General features: G+C 38.9%; 3 protein-coding genes across 3 annotated transcripts; 1 reads left to right on the forward strand and 2 right to left on the reverse strand.

Annotated features, from left to right (window-relative positions):
- Window positions 1-107: 107 nt before the first annotated feature.
- LOC119083880 (ubiquitin carboxyl-terminal hydrolase-like) lies at window positions 108-1,653 on the reverse strand. The gene is made up of 5 exons (XM_037193694.1): window positions 1,485-1,653; window positions 1,036-1,176; window positions 818-960; window positions 467-746; window positions 108-394 (listed from the first exon to the last, which is right to left on the reverse strand). The coding sequence occupies exons 1-5, from the start codon at window positions 1,518-1,520 to the stop codon at window positions 272-274; spliced, it is 723 nt and encodes a 240-aa protein (XP_037049589.1). The 5' UTR covers window positions 1,521-1,653; the 3' UTR covers window positions 108-271.
- Window positions 1,654-5,639: 3,986 nt separating this feature from the next.
- LOC119083869 (vesicular glutamate transporter 1-like) lies at window positions 5,640-10,149 on the forward strand. The gene is made up of 9 exons (XM_037193678.1): window positions 5,640-5,739; window positions 6,117-6,285; window positions 6,355-6,626; window positions 6,685-6,821; window positions 6,882-7,136; window positions 9,251-9,527; window positions 9,644-9,714; window positions 9,772-9,821; window positions 9,882-10,149. Exons 1-9 carry the CDS (start codon window positions 5,723-5,725, stop codon window positions 10,029-10,031), a joined length of 1,398 nt encoding a protein of 465 aa, XP_037049573.1. The 5' UTR covers window positions 5,640-5,722; the 3' UTR covers window positions 10,032-10,149.
- Window positions 10,150-11,304: 1,155 nt separating this feature from the next.
- Window positions 11,305-14,896, reverse strand: LOC119083942. The gene is made up of 3 exons (XM_037193757.1): window positions 14,273-14,896; window positions 11,544-14,162; window positions 11,305-11,331 (listed from the first exon to the last, which is right to left on the reverse strand). Exons 1-3 carry the CDS (start codon window positions 14,894-14,896, stop codon window positions 11,305-11,307), a joined length of 3,270 nt encoding a protein of 1,089 aa, XP_037049652.1.
- Window positions 14,897-15,400: the final 504 nt, after the last annotated feature.

The following is a 15,400-nucleotide window of genomic DNA, read 5'->3' on the forward strand; positions in this document are numbered from 1 at the left end:
TCACCGATTTCGTTTTTCTGTTAAACTTGCGAGTTCATGTTACCTTTAACCTTGAATTGCCCTTACATTGCTGCGGCTTCTGTTAGATTGCAAAGGACATAAACGGGTTTTTCTCATTTATCTCTTTATTTTATCAAGTAAAAGCTTGAGGCGTTAACATCCTCTTGCCGTAATAAGATCACAAAAATCAATTTTAAATTTTCTCTCTTTTGAGGCGCTGGTTCAATATACCAACGAAAAATCACTTAACCCTCACACATTTCATATCAATTCAGTTGAGAATCGAGCACTGCTCTTTCATCTTCTCAACTTTCGCATAAGTAATTGCGCTCACCGTAAAACGTAACTCATTTGGGTCCCGCGCCATAAACTCTTTGCACACTTTGGCTGCATCCTAAACCGAAAAAATTTTTATTTTTGATGTCAGTCCCTCGACCCGTAAAAGTTTCCAAGCATCAAATTCTACCTTCAAAAAGTTCTCCTTGGTGGTAGGGCCGTGCTTAATCGGAAACGATTTCAATCCATCCAATTCGTACAATTCGCCATCCTTTTCGATAAACGCAACAAAATGAAGATCGACACCGTCCGAACTGGTTTCCGATGATTCTTCCGATGCCGGCAATGGATGTGTGTTCATCGTGTGCATAAAATCCGTATTGACTTCCAACAATTTGCCGCGCTCTTCGGCTGTTAGATCACGAGCGGAATTCAGAAACTTCTTGAGAATTCCGTCCTTCAGAACGATCCTGCGAGAGAAAAGATAGAACAAAACGAAGTCACAGCTGGGTCGGCTGACGCGGTTAAATGTGAACTTTACTCTTTGTTGTTGGATACTGCATGAATCAATGCACAAGTACCGCAAGCATTGTTAATTGTCTGCTTCATGTAAAACAAATCGTTCGGATAGACAGGAGTGTTCGCCTTCAATTTTTCATCTTCAGCCGATCGATGTTGCTCGTACTGTACACAGAGTTTGTGTTATATTGAAAATGTTAGGAATTCAATTAGCCGACGACGATGCGATAAACGACTTACTTTTTCAGACAACGGGAAAAGAAGAATTAACGCCGCGACCGGTCTCGGCACCTGATTCAGCAATTCTTCATCCAGTCCCAAAACATCGACGATATTCCAGCCTCTCGGAACACCAAGTTTTCGAAGGTATGCGCTGAGAATCTAAGAATGGAAGAGAAATTCACGTCCTTGATGTGTTCCGCTTTATAAAACAAGAAAGGAAAGAGACTGAATCATTCAAATAAAAACGGCCCATGACGACCATGACATCGCGCAAGGTTAATATTGTGCGTTTTAGTGAAATAAAAATTTGTGTAAATGCGACGTCGCGTCATCACTGCGTAACAAAGAAATTTCAACCAATCAACCGTTATCCAAACAACACCACACAGTTTCAATCGATTTGAATTTTGATTTTATATCGACAAAATGTGTCCTTCACTTGGATAATTACAAAAGGTTGTCCTTACCTCAGGATTCGACTGCAATGGTATCCAAGAACTCATTTTCGCAATTATTTTACAATTCAATTTCCTTTTGTGTATTATGTTCCGCAACTTGAATAACTTGAACAATTTACGCAGAGAACGTCGATCAAACTAAACTCTTTTTACGAAACCAGACAGTGATGTTAGCAAACACAAACCGTGTTCCCCGTGTTCTGATCACATGTTTATTCAATGTTGCGAGAAAGAAAATTGCCTCTGGAGGAGATAGCCTTGGCTAGACATCTGTAATTGTTGACAGCGACAGCTTTTATTAACACAAAACTTGCAGTTATTTGAGCAAAGGTGAAAAACATCAGTTTTCGTATCATTCAAATGATTGGGCAGCTGGATCGAATGAATAAGAAATGAACCGAAAAATAAATTTTCTTAGTGGGGCCTCACATCATGTCCGAAGCGATAGCGGAGGACTTGACGCAGTCTAACTTCCAAAAAAAGAACGAAGAAAATTTTTTGAGACGCGGCAACTATATATAGGCGAGAATTTAAGTTTCTTTCCTTTGGCCTGTATCACCACAAAACCTATTCTATCTTATTCGCGCTTCAAATACGAGCAAAACGAGCTATCACTCGACTATGTAGGTTTAAAATTGCCGGAGATACATCGTTTTGAAATTGGTCACTTTTCATACAAAATACACCAAATTGACTTTTCCCAAACAATCAAAATCTTTCAACTTACTCTGTATGTTTCTATCTATCTATCTATCTATCGACGGACGATCTCGGAAACTAGTCAGCCAATCTCCATGAAATTTTGCAGGAACCTCAGGGTGGGCATAAAAATTGGCCTCGAACTGGTTTCTGAGTGTGGTTTTCGAGGGTCGGGAACCCGTTTTCGGCTGTAGCTTAGCTGTATTGAAACCTGCAGAGGCGTGCGACCCATCAAATGAAAGGTATTCGTAACACGATTCGAACAAAAAAATAATTAAAAAAATCGGGGCAGATTCGTTTGAGCTAGAGTGATTAGAGTGACCAAATCTTGAGCTACTCGAGCGTAGGATGAAAGGACTAATATTTTTTTGGGTTATGAGAGATGGAGAATTACTTTCTTCGGCAAAGTCTCAGAGTTTTACGAGTAGAACAGAGGGGCATATGTGAAAAATGTCGAAAGTTGGAAATGGGTGGGTCAATTGGGGTTTTGTAGATATTTCTTGAATGGTGGCAGATAGAGAATTACTTTCTTCGTCAAATTTTCGACTTTCGTCAAATTTTCGACTTTCGTCAAATTTTCGACTTTCGTCAAATTTTCGATTTTCGTCAAATTTTCGATTATCGTTAAATTTTCGATTTTCGTCAAATTTTCGATTTTCGTTAAATTTTCGATTTTCGTCAAATTTTCAAATTTCGCCAAATTTCCGAATTTCTGTTATAAACTGTTATAAAAAGCAGTGTTCTAAAACTTCTAAAACGACTGATTTCCCAACAAAAATCTCTTCGAGAAAAGTGTGACGCAGTCTTTCAAGTACAATTTCTAGATGTTGTTTTGCTTGTTTTAGATCCAATGAATACCAGAATGACATCAAATAGTTGAACTCTTGTGATACCAGCAACACAAAGTCATAAAAATCAAGTACAATTTCTAAAATGAATGATATCGCTAGAGTTGACGCTTTCAGCTTCGTTACGCAAAAATTAAATTTTACACCCAATTTTAGTTCAAACAAGCTGGCTTAGGTTTTCTCATCATCTGCCAAATAATTTTTACAAAAAAAAAAAATTTAGACTGGTAACAACCAAAATTTTACCAAAAAAATCTGCGTGGCAAAGTGGCAAATGTTCAGGAACAGACCAGCAAGAAAATTTATCTGCCACATGCGACGCAGATTTTTTTGGTAAAATTTTGGTTGTTTCCAGTCAAAATTTTTTTTGTAAAAATTATTTGGCAGATGATGAGAAAACCTAAGCCGGCTTGTTTGAACTAATTGGGCGTAAAATTTAATTTTTGCGTAACGAAGCTGAAAGCGTCAACTCTAGCCATATCATTCATTTTAGAAATTGTACTTCAAAGACTGCGTCACACTTTTCTCGAAGAGATTTTTGTTGGGATACATCCGTTTTGTCCGTTTTGACTCCGTGTTTGTGACAGTTGTCATTTCAAACTATTGGCTATATTGAATGTCATGCACACGGAGGCAATGAACGTCAACACAAGGTATGGTCGAATGTCAAACTTTGTATGGAGCGGAGGACATAGCGATTTCATGTAAAGCTACACACCTCTCATGAGAGGCGAGTTAGTTTATATGAAATCGCTATCCGGTTTGTATGAATAGACCATACCTGGTTTATACTTTCATTGCACGGAGGCAAACCCGAATCAAAACGAATGACTGTGAATTCTGACTTCTATGAGAATGGAACGATTTAACGTTGCACTAGATAGACCTTCACATGTTTAGAATTTTGATTTTGTTCGGAGGTTTTATTTCGTTTCTCAAATGTGAGAGATAACGCATGTCGATTGTTGATTGTGATCTCGGCTTCGCCTCGGATCAACAAATTTCACACGAACACTGGACTTTTCAACTCTTTATCCCCTATCAAGTAATTGTCATTTACACAACAAGGAACTTCGTACGGGTCTAAAAACCAGTTAATTCAACTGATCTCGATGGGTGCTATGTCAAAATGAGAACTCTCTTTTAACTCTGTTTTGTGAAAGCCATTCACCTGCAAATTCTGGTTATGGTGCAAGAAAATCGAAATCGAAAAGCTTACATTTCGAAATCTACGTACAAAATATGTATGAATGACATTCGAACCAATTGCGACCCAATTTTTCAAACTAAGTGCTTCCGGTTATCCGGTGTTCATAAATTACACGCTCTACACTTTTTCCTTTTGACCTTTGCCTCTCTTCGTCATATACATTCACCTCTACTTCGTGATACGCTTGGCTGGACTACTCTCTCCCATGCTAGTATTAGACATTTATGAATGGTCCCTTATTCGTGTGGCAATTTAAATTTGAGTTCAATATTGAATTGGTGTTGGTAAGAATGTTGAAAATTCACGTAAAAAATTCTATTAATTTAATAATTTGAACACATTAGTACATCAGTCATAAAACCTTACAAAGGTAAATGTGACGCAAGTCCCTCTACGTTACTTATAAGTTTGACGTTTAGAAACAACTGATATCATTTTTGGTGACACATTCTGCAGATGCATCTGAACGAAATGATTTAACGATAGAAATTTTACGATCTGCGTCACAAAGTGGCAGATAAATCAACTTACTTTGTTTTGAATGGTTTTCGGTCGGGACACATTTTTCTCCATTTTCACGTTGCCTTTAACTGTTTCCTCAACATCTGTCACTTGTGACGCAATTTTTATTTGATACATTCATGAACAGCTAAAAGTTCCGCCGCGTTCTCTATCTCTTATTTTACTTCATTTTACTCCACAAAGTTCCACACATTCATATCTTGTGACTCATACACATGTGGAACTCCTTCACCGGTGTGAATTAACTTCCCATTCCCAACAAACAGAATCAATATTTGGGCTAAATGACTGAAAATTCTGAAAAGAACATAACAAAATTATTCGCACCGCTCTCCTGATAGCAACTCAGCTTCTATGACGATGAACAGATTCTATCCGTTATCGTTTCAGGTAGGTGCGGGAAAACAGGAAAAATAGGAAAATATTCAGTTTGTCTTGCTTTCTCGCTATTATTCTTCTTAAAAATTATTTTGTTTCGTCTCGTCAATACATTTAATTTGACACATTGTGCACCATTTTTGTGTCAAAACAACCGGAGATATTTTACAGCTAGTGAAAATCGGGCAAAACAAGCAAATCACGTTATCTTGCATGCTTTCTCGCCTATAACTACTGATTGACCAGCTCAATTTTCCTAAAAATTGGATTTGAGTGATTTTCTTGTTTTGCATGTTTTCCCGCACCTCCCTGGGAGGTTTGAATTCTAGAGAATAATTTTAGTTCTTATCTCTCTTTTTTGTAACATCGCATCGTCGTGGTAGGAGAATTAACAGATACTTCGGGTTAAACAAGAAGAAAATAACGATAAGTCAAAATGTTCAATTCCTACCGCGACTAAAATAAGTCAAATCGGTTCTTATCAGCTTCCATTTGATTAGTAGCAAATTGGGCAGTGTTCAAGAAACACGCTTTACTTTTGGCTAAACGTGAAACCGATAGTGGAAGTGTAATTTCTGAAATTACTTACAATGAACGAATTCGAAAGGTGAATACAGAATTAAAACATAAAAAAGGAACCGCGCTGAGGGGGAAACTATGCGAGCAATACTGGGACAGATGCTATTTGCTAGACACCAATGACGCCAATAGAAACCAATAGGCGATAAACGCTAATAGTCGCCAACTATTGGTGTCTATTGACATGTGGTGTTTATTGGCGTCTATGATGGGTGGCTATCTGCGTCTATATACGTTCTATATACGTCAATAGTCACCAAGGGAAGTGGGACACGATTTGCTTGTGTAGTTTCTTCGAAAAGTTAGCCGTCCACAAATTTTTAGCACAGGAAGAACCGACCCAAGCCCTAAGCCAATCTTCGAACTTAAACCATGCATATGCAAAATTTACATCCAAACTTCTAGTGAAACACCATCCGACCTGCCTTCAACATGGAAATTCTGGCAAAAAAGGCGCTATGTTGTTGTGCTGATGGCAATTATTGGATTTAGCAAGTTAAGTGAGTTAAATGTAGACATTGTTGCGATGACAGAAAATCGAATTGTGCATTACGATAATGGCACTGTAGTTCACGTAAGTAAAACAGGCGGACTCATATTATAGTCACTACATTGGTTCGTAACGGAGTGTAACTCAATACAGGAGCGATACTTCGACTGGAGCTCAAAAGAACAGGAACTTATTGTGAGTTCGTTCTTTTACGGATACATTTTGACTTCATTATTGGGTGGCTATTTGGGTGCAAAGCTTGGTGGCAGTTTGGTATTTGGTTTGGGTATATTCGCAGCATCCGTTCTTACATTGTTAGCACCAATTGCAGCCCATGCAGGCTTGTACACTCTCGTTGCCGTTCGTTTGATGCAAGGAATGTGCCAAGGCGTTGCACTTCCATCCATTCAAGATGTTTGGTCACGGTAGGAAAACATTGGTAAGCGCAGTGCGTGTCAGAGTTAAAAGTTAACCAAATAATAGGTGGAGTCCACCGCAAGAACGATCTCGAATATCCACAATGTCATATGCCGGAACGTACGTTGGTACTGTGATAGCGGTGTCGTTCAGCAGAATAATGGCATCCAATTTTGTTTGGGAAAGTACCTTCTACGTTTTGGGTAAGCTTTGCCATCACTTTGTGAAGTGACCAAGGTAGCTATCATTGCATTGTGCATTAGGTGGCATTGCCTGTGTATGGTGTATTTGCTGGTTGATCATTGTAAAACGAGATCCCGAGCAAGACCGTCGCATATCGAAAGAAGAACTGAAATACATACAGAGCTCGTTGGGGTTATTGCAACGAAGTGGAAGCTCCACGATTCCATGGAAAGACATATTCACGTCGAAAATCGTTTTGGCAATATGTGTGGCACAGACAGCCGCAATGTGGGGCACGCATACCGTAATAACAGTGCTGCCAACATTTTTGAGAGGTATTTTACATTTGCGTTATTGGAGTGTTAAGTATAGTTTCCACTTAAAAAGAGCACTCCGTTTAGCCTGTTTAGCCTCCGTTTACATGACAGTTGTAAAATAGAACAAAAGAACTGTCACGCAAACGGAGTGGAAATTGAATTTATTTCAATTTTTTACTCCGTTTACGTGACAGTTTCTTTGTTCTATTTTACAACTGTCATGTAAACGGAGGCTAAACGGAGTGCTCTTTTAAGTGGAAACTATACTTTAACAGAGAATGTCAAAAAGAGTGGAACTCGTGTAACTGCACTTTTACACACAAATTTTTACGTATCACCCATCGAAATTGGTCATTTCTCTCTCTATCTCTCTCTCTCTTTCATGCTCTTTACACTGTATAGGGAAAGTGCATTGTTTTGTGCGTTGGAGAGAAGAAATTTTCATTGTATGCGTACATACATATGTTATGTTGGTGTGCCTTACGTTGAATCAATGAAAGTACACTGAGTGAGAATGGAACTAATTTTGAATGCAATTTTTACGCATTCTTACCATTTTATCTCGCCATCGTCGTACCAACTTTTCATATCTCTTGGACTCGATGTCATTATGGCGAAATTTAAAAATCGAATGAATGCAAAAATGAGTGTAATGGTAGCGTGCTATTATTGAGTGAATGCAAAAACGAGTGTAATGGTAGCGTGCGTATTGAAGGGAGAGCGAAGATAATTTAAGTGGCGGCCTTGAGTGCAATGTCAAAAATATAAGAATGGCAAATCCTATCTCATTTTGCCACTGCTCTCAGGGACTAACCTAAGGAACATCGTGGGTGGGAATTTTCCCACCCGCGCCTTTTGAATTCCCATCCACGAATTCAATTTTGACCACACTATAAATTTTTACAAAAACGTAAAAAGTACTTTGATTTTATTCCAAGTTTTCGATTAGTTTTAGTTTAGTTTTCGTTTAGTTCGTGACAAGTTGGTTTTAGCGTAACAGTCAGGAGGTAGACAGATCCATACCACTTAAATTCCAAGTCGTTGATTGATGATTTGATTAAGAATTCCTGTGTACAAGACTGTCGACCACTCGCCGACTCTAGACAACACGATATTAAAGTTAATATCAGTTAGAAATTACAAAAATCGACAGTGGCAGCGAAACCATGTCCTCAGTATTGACAAGAAAATTAACCATCTGAACAAATTGATCAAAGCTCAATTTAAATTCTTCAATAAGGAAAGGTGGAACGACCGACTTTCACAGTTGAAAAATTACTCTAACCAACTGTGGAAAATTACTAGGCTGGTTAGCAATTGCAAAAGCAGTCTTCATTCCTTAAGGATACATCAGGTGCTAGCAACTACAGACCAATTAGCCTGCCAAACTCCATCAGCAAAATCTTAGCTAATCATATCCAACAAGCTCTAAATAAGAAAAACTCTACAGGATTGTTCACATTTGACATAGAGAAGGCCTCTGATAGTGCATGGCATAAGAGTCTAATACACAAAATGTTCCTTCGAAAGTTTCCTTTCTATCTTATTAAAATTGTTCAATCATTTCCACAAAAACGGTCTTTGTACCATATTGTCAGAAATCTAGGATATCTAGCTCATATCCTAGCAGTAGTCCCACAAGGAAGCGTGCTGAGTGCTACCCTTTATTACATATTCACTTCAGATTTGATTGTAACGTAAGTCACGTTCTTTGTGAAAAGAATTTTTTCGCAGATGATTACTGCAAATCTGTTTTGCCAAATGGCAAAATTATCAAGAAATTGCATGCCATTGGTAAGATCTCAAATTATTCTGCAAAATAGGAAATCAAATTAAATGACAACAAAACAAACGCGGGCTTTTTCACCAGAAGAAGGGCTCAGAAGTGGAAGGAAAATGTGTTTCAAATCTCCCTAGGAAAAATTCGACTTTTTTTAATCATTGTTTTTGGCGCCTCTAAGTAAGAATTAGGAAGTCATTTTTGCGCCTTTTCGTCGAAATCCCACCCACGGGAAAATCCTTACGTTAGTCCCTGACTGCTCTCAAGGCCACTTAAGTGTAACTGAACCAAAGAAGAAGAAGAAGAACCAAAATCTCTCTTCGTTAACAGTCAATGTTTCAACTTTTAACAGACGTCTTCATGTTTGATCTGGGCAAAGCGGGTCTCGTAGCTGCTGCACCGCACTTGACCATGGGCATTTTATTACTGGTCTCCGGTCACTGCGCAGACCACTTCCAAATCAAAGGATATTTGACGACCACTCAAGTGCGACGTTACTTCAATTGTTTAGGTTTCATTTTGCAAGCGATATTTCTCCTACTGGCAGCATTTTCGCAACAATCATTCTGGAGTGTTATTTACATCACTTTATCGGTAGGGTTTGGTGGGATGGCCTTCTGTGGATTTTAGTAAGTTCAAAAATTGGCTAATGTTTAACATTAGGGGTTGAGACTTCTATGTGGATAGTCGCTCTTCTTTAAAGTCAATTCTTGCGTAAGAAGGACAATTTTCTAACAATTTGCAGTGTAAATGTCTTGGATATCGCTCCAAACTACGCGAGTGTAATATTTGGGATAACAAACACACTGGGCACACGTAAATTTGTAACATATTTAACATAAGAACTGTCAATGATCGTCCTTAAACTTCTAGTTCCCAGAATTGTGAGTCCAATATTAACCGAGTATTTGGTGAAAAGCAAAGTATGAATCGCAAGTCAGTTGTTCATTTCCCTGGAATTTAATTGAATTTTTATTGCGTAGACAGCCGCAGAATGGAGGCTGGTTTTTTATGTAGCTGCCGGAATTTATGGAATTGGAACGTTGGTCTATTGGTTTTGGTGTTCTGGTGAATTACAACCGTGGGCTAAGAACAGTACAGTCAACAGCACAGGTGTATCGAAGGACAATTAAGTTCCAAGCAAAACATTTTGATCGATGCCGAACGTTATTTCAAGCCGTTTTTTCATTAAACCATGCAGCGAAACTTTGAATAATTAATTTTTTTAGTAAAGTATCGTGAAAAATTAGGAAAAGAAGCGAAACCTTCTTCAACATCGAAGAGCAATGCTAAAAATTTATGAATGAAGATGAGTTGAAATCGTTGAAATGCGTATCCTCTCTAATTTTTGACATTGTCCTCGAGGCCAGTTAGATTTAACTGAACCGAAATCTCTCTCCGTTAACACTGTGTTAAAGAGCGGAAAAATAGAGAAAAAAACATAGCTAACGCCGACCCGTACGAAACACCCATTCGTATCAAAAGCCTTTACTGTGAAACTCTTCATTTCTTTTACTTCATTCTCTACTGAAAAGCTATTTGCCCTTTAAAATCACTTACATTATCTTTCTTTGCCTTGTTAGCATATCCAAGTAAATTGCCGGAGGCAATATAGACAGCCCCGTACGAAGTCAAATTTCATAAATTCCTATTTAAACAGCTATATACCGCTATATTTACCTATATTTCACTGTAAATAAACATTTCACAGAGGAATATGCTATTATATAGCTCTATATGCCTGTATATAGCTCAATATAGCTGTATATAGGTATATATAGATGTCCATATATGGAATCACTGAAACCCCTCACACTTAACACATTATTTCCATGTTAACAGAAACTCTCTAAGTACCATTTTTCCCAAGATATATCACTTTTATTAAAATCCAATATGGCCACCGGCAGCCATTTTGTTAGGAGACCGGAAATTTTACCGACGCTTTACATTCGTTAATACCTTTCAAACAAAAAAAAATCATGAAATTCGGTCAAAATTTACTCCACGTTCACTGTACGGCCGAGTAGCCAGATAAGAGCTCACTCCAAGAGACCTAGCTCACGCTCCGGAGAACATAATTTCAAAAACTTTTTTTCCCCTGATTGGTACGGTCAATACCTATCTAATAAAGCTAAAACAGACGAAATTGAATTGAATTGAATTTATTTCCACCGCCAAAGACTGGCTGAATAATCTGATACATATAAATACAAACATAGTTTAACTATCATACAATCAAGCTTTACAAACAATCACAACAGATTAATACCTAACTTATCAATAATCGCACTTTTAAAAGACAGTCTATTATTACACTTCGTCACTTCCGTTTTATGTTCATTAATGAGCCGAATTAGACGAACTAAAGTCTGATTAGTTAAGTACACATTAGAATACCTTGGCTCAATCAACAGTTGCATCGTAGACTCTCTAAAATTGTAAGCACTTTGAATGTTTCGAACAAATCTTGGTGAAATTAAATCGTCGACAATATTACGTTTGTAAATGTCGAAGGCGAGCATTGCATCTGCAACAGTACGTCGTTTTTCCAAGCTTTGTAACTTAAGTAGTTTGCATCGATCTTCATACGGTGCAAGTCTGTATGTTGTCGCATTGCTTCGACTTTCCAATAAGTAGATTACGAACTGCTTCTGTACGGATTCGATATCGTCTTTGTATATTTGAGCTGCTGGGTTCCAAATGGGCGATGCGAACTCCAGCCTTGACCGTACGTATGCCACATAGAGTATTCGCTGCGTTTCTTTCGTAAAATTGCCATTTGAAAAGTGCTTAATGCAGCCAATTGTCTGACGACACTTCATTGTCATCTGTTCAATGTGACTACCCGGATGAAACCATCTATTGACCAATACGCCCAAATCGCTCGTTTCCTCGACTCTGCTGATGATCTTATCGCCCATTGTGTAATTGGCACGGATGAACGATGGTTCGTGTCGGTATAAACTGAAAATGTAGCATTTTTCCTCGTTGAAGAATAGACGATTCACTGTATTCCAGTTTACTACATTGTCGATGTCACGCTGCATTTTACGTGTGTCATAGTGGTCAGAAATTATGGACGCCAATTTTATATCATCGGCGAACAGTAGAGTATTCGCGAATTCCACTACGTCAACAATGTCATTTATGAACACAATGAACATAAGCGGTCCAAGTGAACTCCCAGGCGGTACTCCCGAAGGTGACTCATACAATGTTGATTTGGAATTCCCAATTTGAACGTAATTGGTCCTACCAACCAAGTATTGACAAATCCAACGTGCTGTTTTCTTCCCGATTCCAAATCTAGCTAACTTGATAATCAGCATCAAAATTACCAACTTATCGAACGCCGTCTTGTAGTCACCGTAGAATATGTCAAGCTGTGCTAACCGTTCGAAGGCGGCATGTGCCAGTATAGACAACCCAAGTAGATTCGTGACAACAGATCTTTTGTCTCTGAACCCATGTTGTGCACTTTTCAATTGTGGCTGGATCTTTTCACTAACTTTACGTTTCACGGCAATTTCATGGATTTTAAGAAGCAGCGTTTGAATGGCAATGACTCTGTAATTCGTAACGTTAGCTTTGTCACCTTTTTTGTGGACAGGAACAACCCGCGACATTTTTGCTGCAGCCGCAATCTTTCCAGAATCAAACGATTTTTGATACAGCAGCCAAATGGGCCATGCAATCGTTGGTGCACACATTTTAATAACCAATGGCTTGATGTCATCAGGACCAGCACCACTTTTCCAATCGAGCGAATGAATTGCTGCCTCAATGTCGAACAACGATAAATTGATTTCCTCAGCGCCACTTATTGGAACATAAACATCGTCGAAGTTCCAGTTTCCATCGTCCTTTACATAAATCGATTCGAAGTAATCAGCGAATAAGTTGACAATTTCTTCCGTCGATGTGCCAATTTTATCGTCATATTTCATTACGTCAGGATACCTCTCGTTTCGACCGTTCATTTTGACAAATTTCCAAAATTCCGACGGGTTTGACTTGATGTTCTCTTGCGTGCGTATATTGAATTCATCGGATCGATGGTCACATTCATCACTAAATGCCTTTTCTGCTGCCTCATATTCGGTCATTGATGCCGGCCCATCACCCTTGCGCTTGTACAGTTTATTCCGACGATTCTTTAGATGTTGAATGTCTTTATTCCACCACTTCGGTTTGTTCGAATACTTTTTAATCGTTCTCGTTGGTATGTTTTGTTCAATGAGAGACTGTATTGTTTGAATGAAAAATTTGTAAGCTGATTCGTCATCTCTCATGTTGAATTCGTGCTGGAAATTTATTGCTTCCAATTGGTGTGCCATCCTTTCATAATTTCCACGTTTGTATTGACGAACAGTAACGGTTTCCGTAAACGATGATGATTTCGAATAATCCAGTTTGATTTCATACGGAATGTGTCTGGCGTCTTGCTGTGACTGCTCGATGATAGTATATCGGTCACTTGTTACATTAACTGCATCAGACTCGTTCACGAATACCAAGTCCAAAACGTTTGATGCATTATTGCGGAAATTCGAGAGCTGTGATAGCGGCAGGCTAAGCATTTTGTCCAAAAAGTCGAGCGCATCAGTTTGGAAGCACGAACGATTTCCATTAGCATTGTGATCGGTCGAAGCATACGGTAAATAGGCGTTTTCATCGTCTTCATCGATAGACCAGTTTATGTCATGCAGATTGAAGTCGCCAAGGACAATTATTCGGTGATTAAGATACTTCTCTACGATGAGTTTCACATGATGATAATGTTTCAGAGCAATGCTCAGGTCGAACACACTCATGTAGCAGACGTATAGGATTAATGGCCGAGGTTTGATGTGTATCTCGACAACTACGAATTCGCTCGCCTCATCCGGTCCAATTTCAGAATTGATCGGAACTGAATTACTTCTCAATGTATAATGCACCAATACTGCAACTCCACCCGACCGTCTCAACGTTTGTACCATTCTGTCACACCGGTAAACATTGAATTTGTCTGGAAAATATACACTGCTGGATTGTCCATTGTCAAACATGGTTTCGGTGAAACAGAGCGCCTTGTAAATGGATAATTCGATTTTCATGCTGATATTTCGTTTGTTCGTGATGCTGCGGACGTTGTCATAGTAGATCGGTAATGTATGGAAACGTTCGGTATCGTCGACTGATTGTGATAGTTCCAATGGCAAATCTTGACGGGTTGCTGAATTACCATTTGCGTTTTGGAAAAATGACGTGATGAGCGACTGCAACTTCGGCATACGATTTGGACATGCGACAATGGAATTTATTTTCAAATCAATTGGTGTAGTGTCAACGATTGCTTGGCGAGAACATATACTGTTTAATGTGTTACCTGAGCGGTATCCATCGCTGTTTGCTCCGGATCCTTCAGTAGGCGCTCCGAGTTTTTTGATGCTTCCATTTGTTGCGAAATTTGACCCACACGTGCTCCAGTTGACGGTCTACGCACAATTTCGAATTCACGGATCTGACTGTTTGACGGCCAATACATCGGTTGCATCAGAGTACTGAAATTCGCTTGTTTGCATCCAATGAAGAATGATACGAACGAATACGTTGTGATGTCGCGATTCTTCTTGACCAGTTTACGAACTTCAAATTCAGTTGAAGCGATTCCAATCGACCCCTTGATGTGCTCCATTATTTCTGCTTCCGTCGTATCTCGATGAATTCCAGAAATCCAGACACCCTTCTCGTGTTCCGGTTGATCAGCACGCTTTTGTTTAGGCGGTGAAAGAGGTTTTCCAATAAGGATATTAGAAGTACCGGCAGTCACAGGCTTCGACATTTTCGGCGTTTTCATTGGCTTCAACGATTTCGGTGTTTCCACACGCTTTGTAGACCTTGGCGTTCCAACCGAATCAATTCCTTTCCGTGCTATGCTGGCGTATGTGGCTTTGGACTCCTTGGTAGATTCAACAACTGCGGCTGTATTTTCTCGAACCGTTCCATTCATTTTCTCCACCGATGTCTGCAGACCAGCGATCGTGTTCGTTTGAGAATCGATTTTCAGAGCCAAAGCGTCGATTGCAGCTTGACGCTGTTGAAATCTCTCTCCGTTAACACTGTGTTAAAGAGCGGAAAAATAGAGAAAAAAACATAGCTAACGCCGACCCGTACGAAACACCCATTCGTATCAAAAGCCTTTACTGTGAAACTCTTCATTTCTTTTACTTCATTCTCTACTGAAAAGCTATTTGCCCTTTAAAATCACTTACATTATCTTTCTTTGCCTTGTTAGCATATCCAAGTAAATTGCCGGAGGCAATATAGACAGCCCCGTACGAAGACAAATTTCATAAATTCCTATTTAAACAGCTATATACCGCTATATTTACCTATATTTCACTGTAAATAAACATTTCACAGAGGAATATGCTATTATATAGCTCTATATGCCTGTATATAGCTCAATATAGCTGTATATAGGTATATATAGATGTCCATATATGGAATCACT

This window comes from Bradysia coprophila, unplaced genomic scaffold, assembly GCF_014529535.1.
Source record: "Bradysia coprophila strain Holo2 unplaced genomic scaffold, BU_Bcop_v1 contig_70, whole genome shotgun sequence".
Lineage (NCBI taxonomy): Eukaryota > Metazoa > Arthropoda > Insecta > Diptera > Sciaridae > Bradysia > Bradysia coprophila.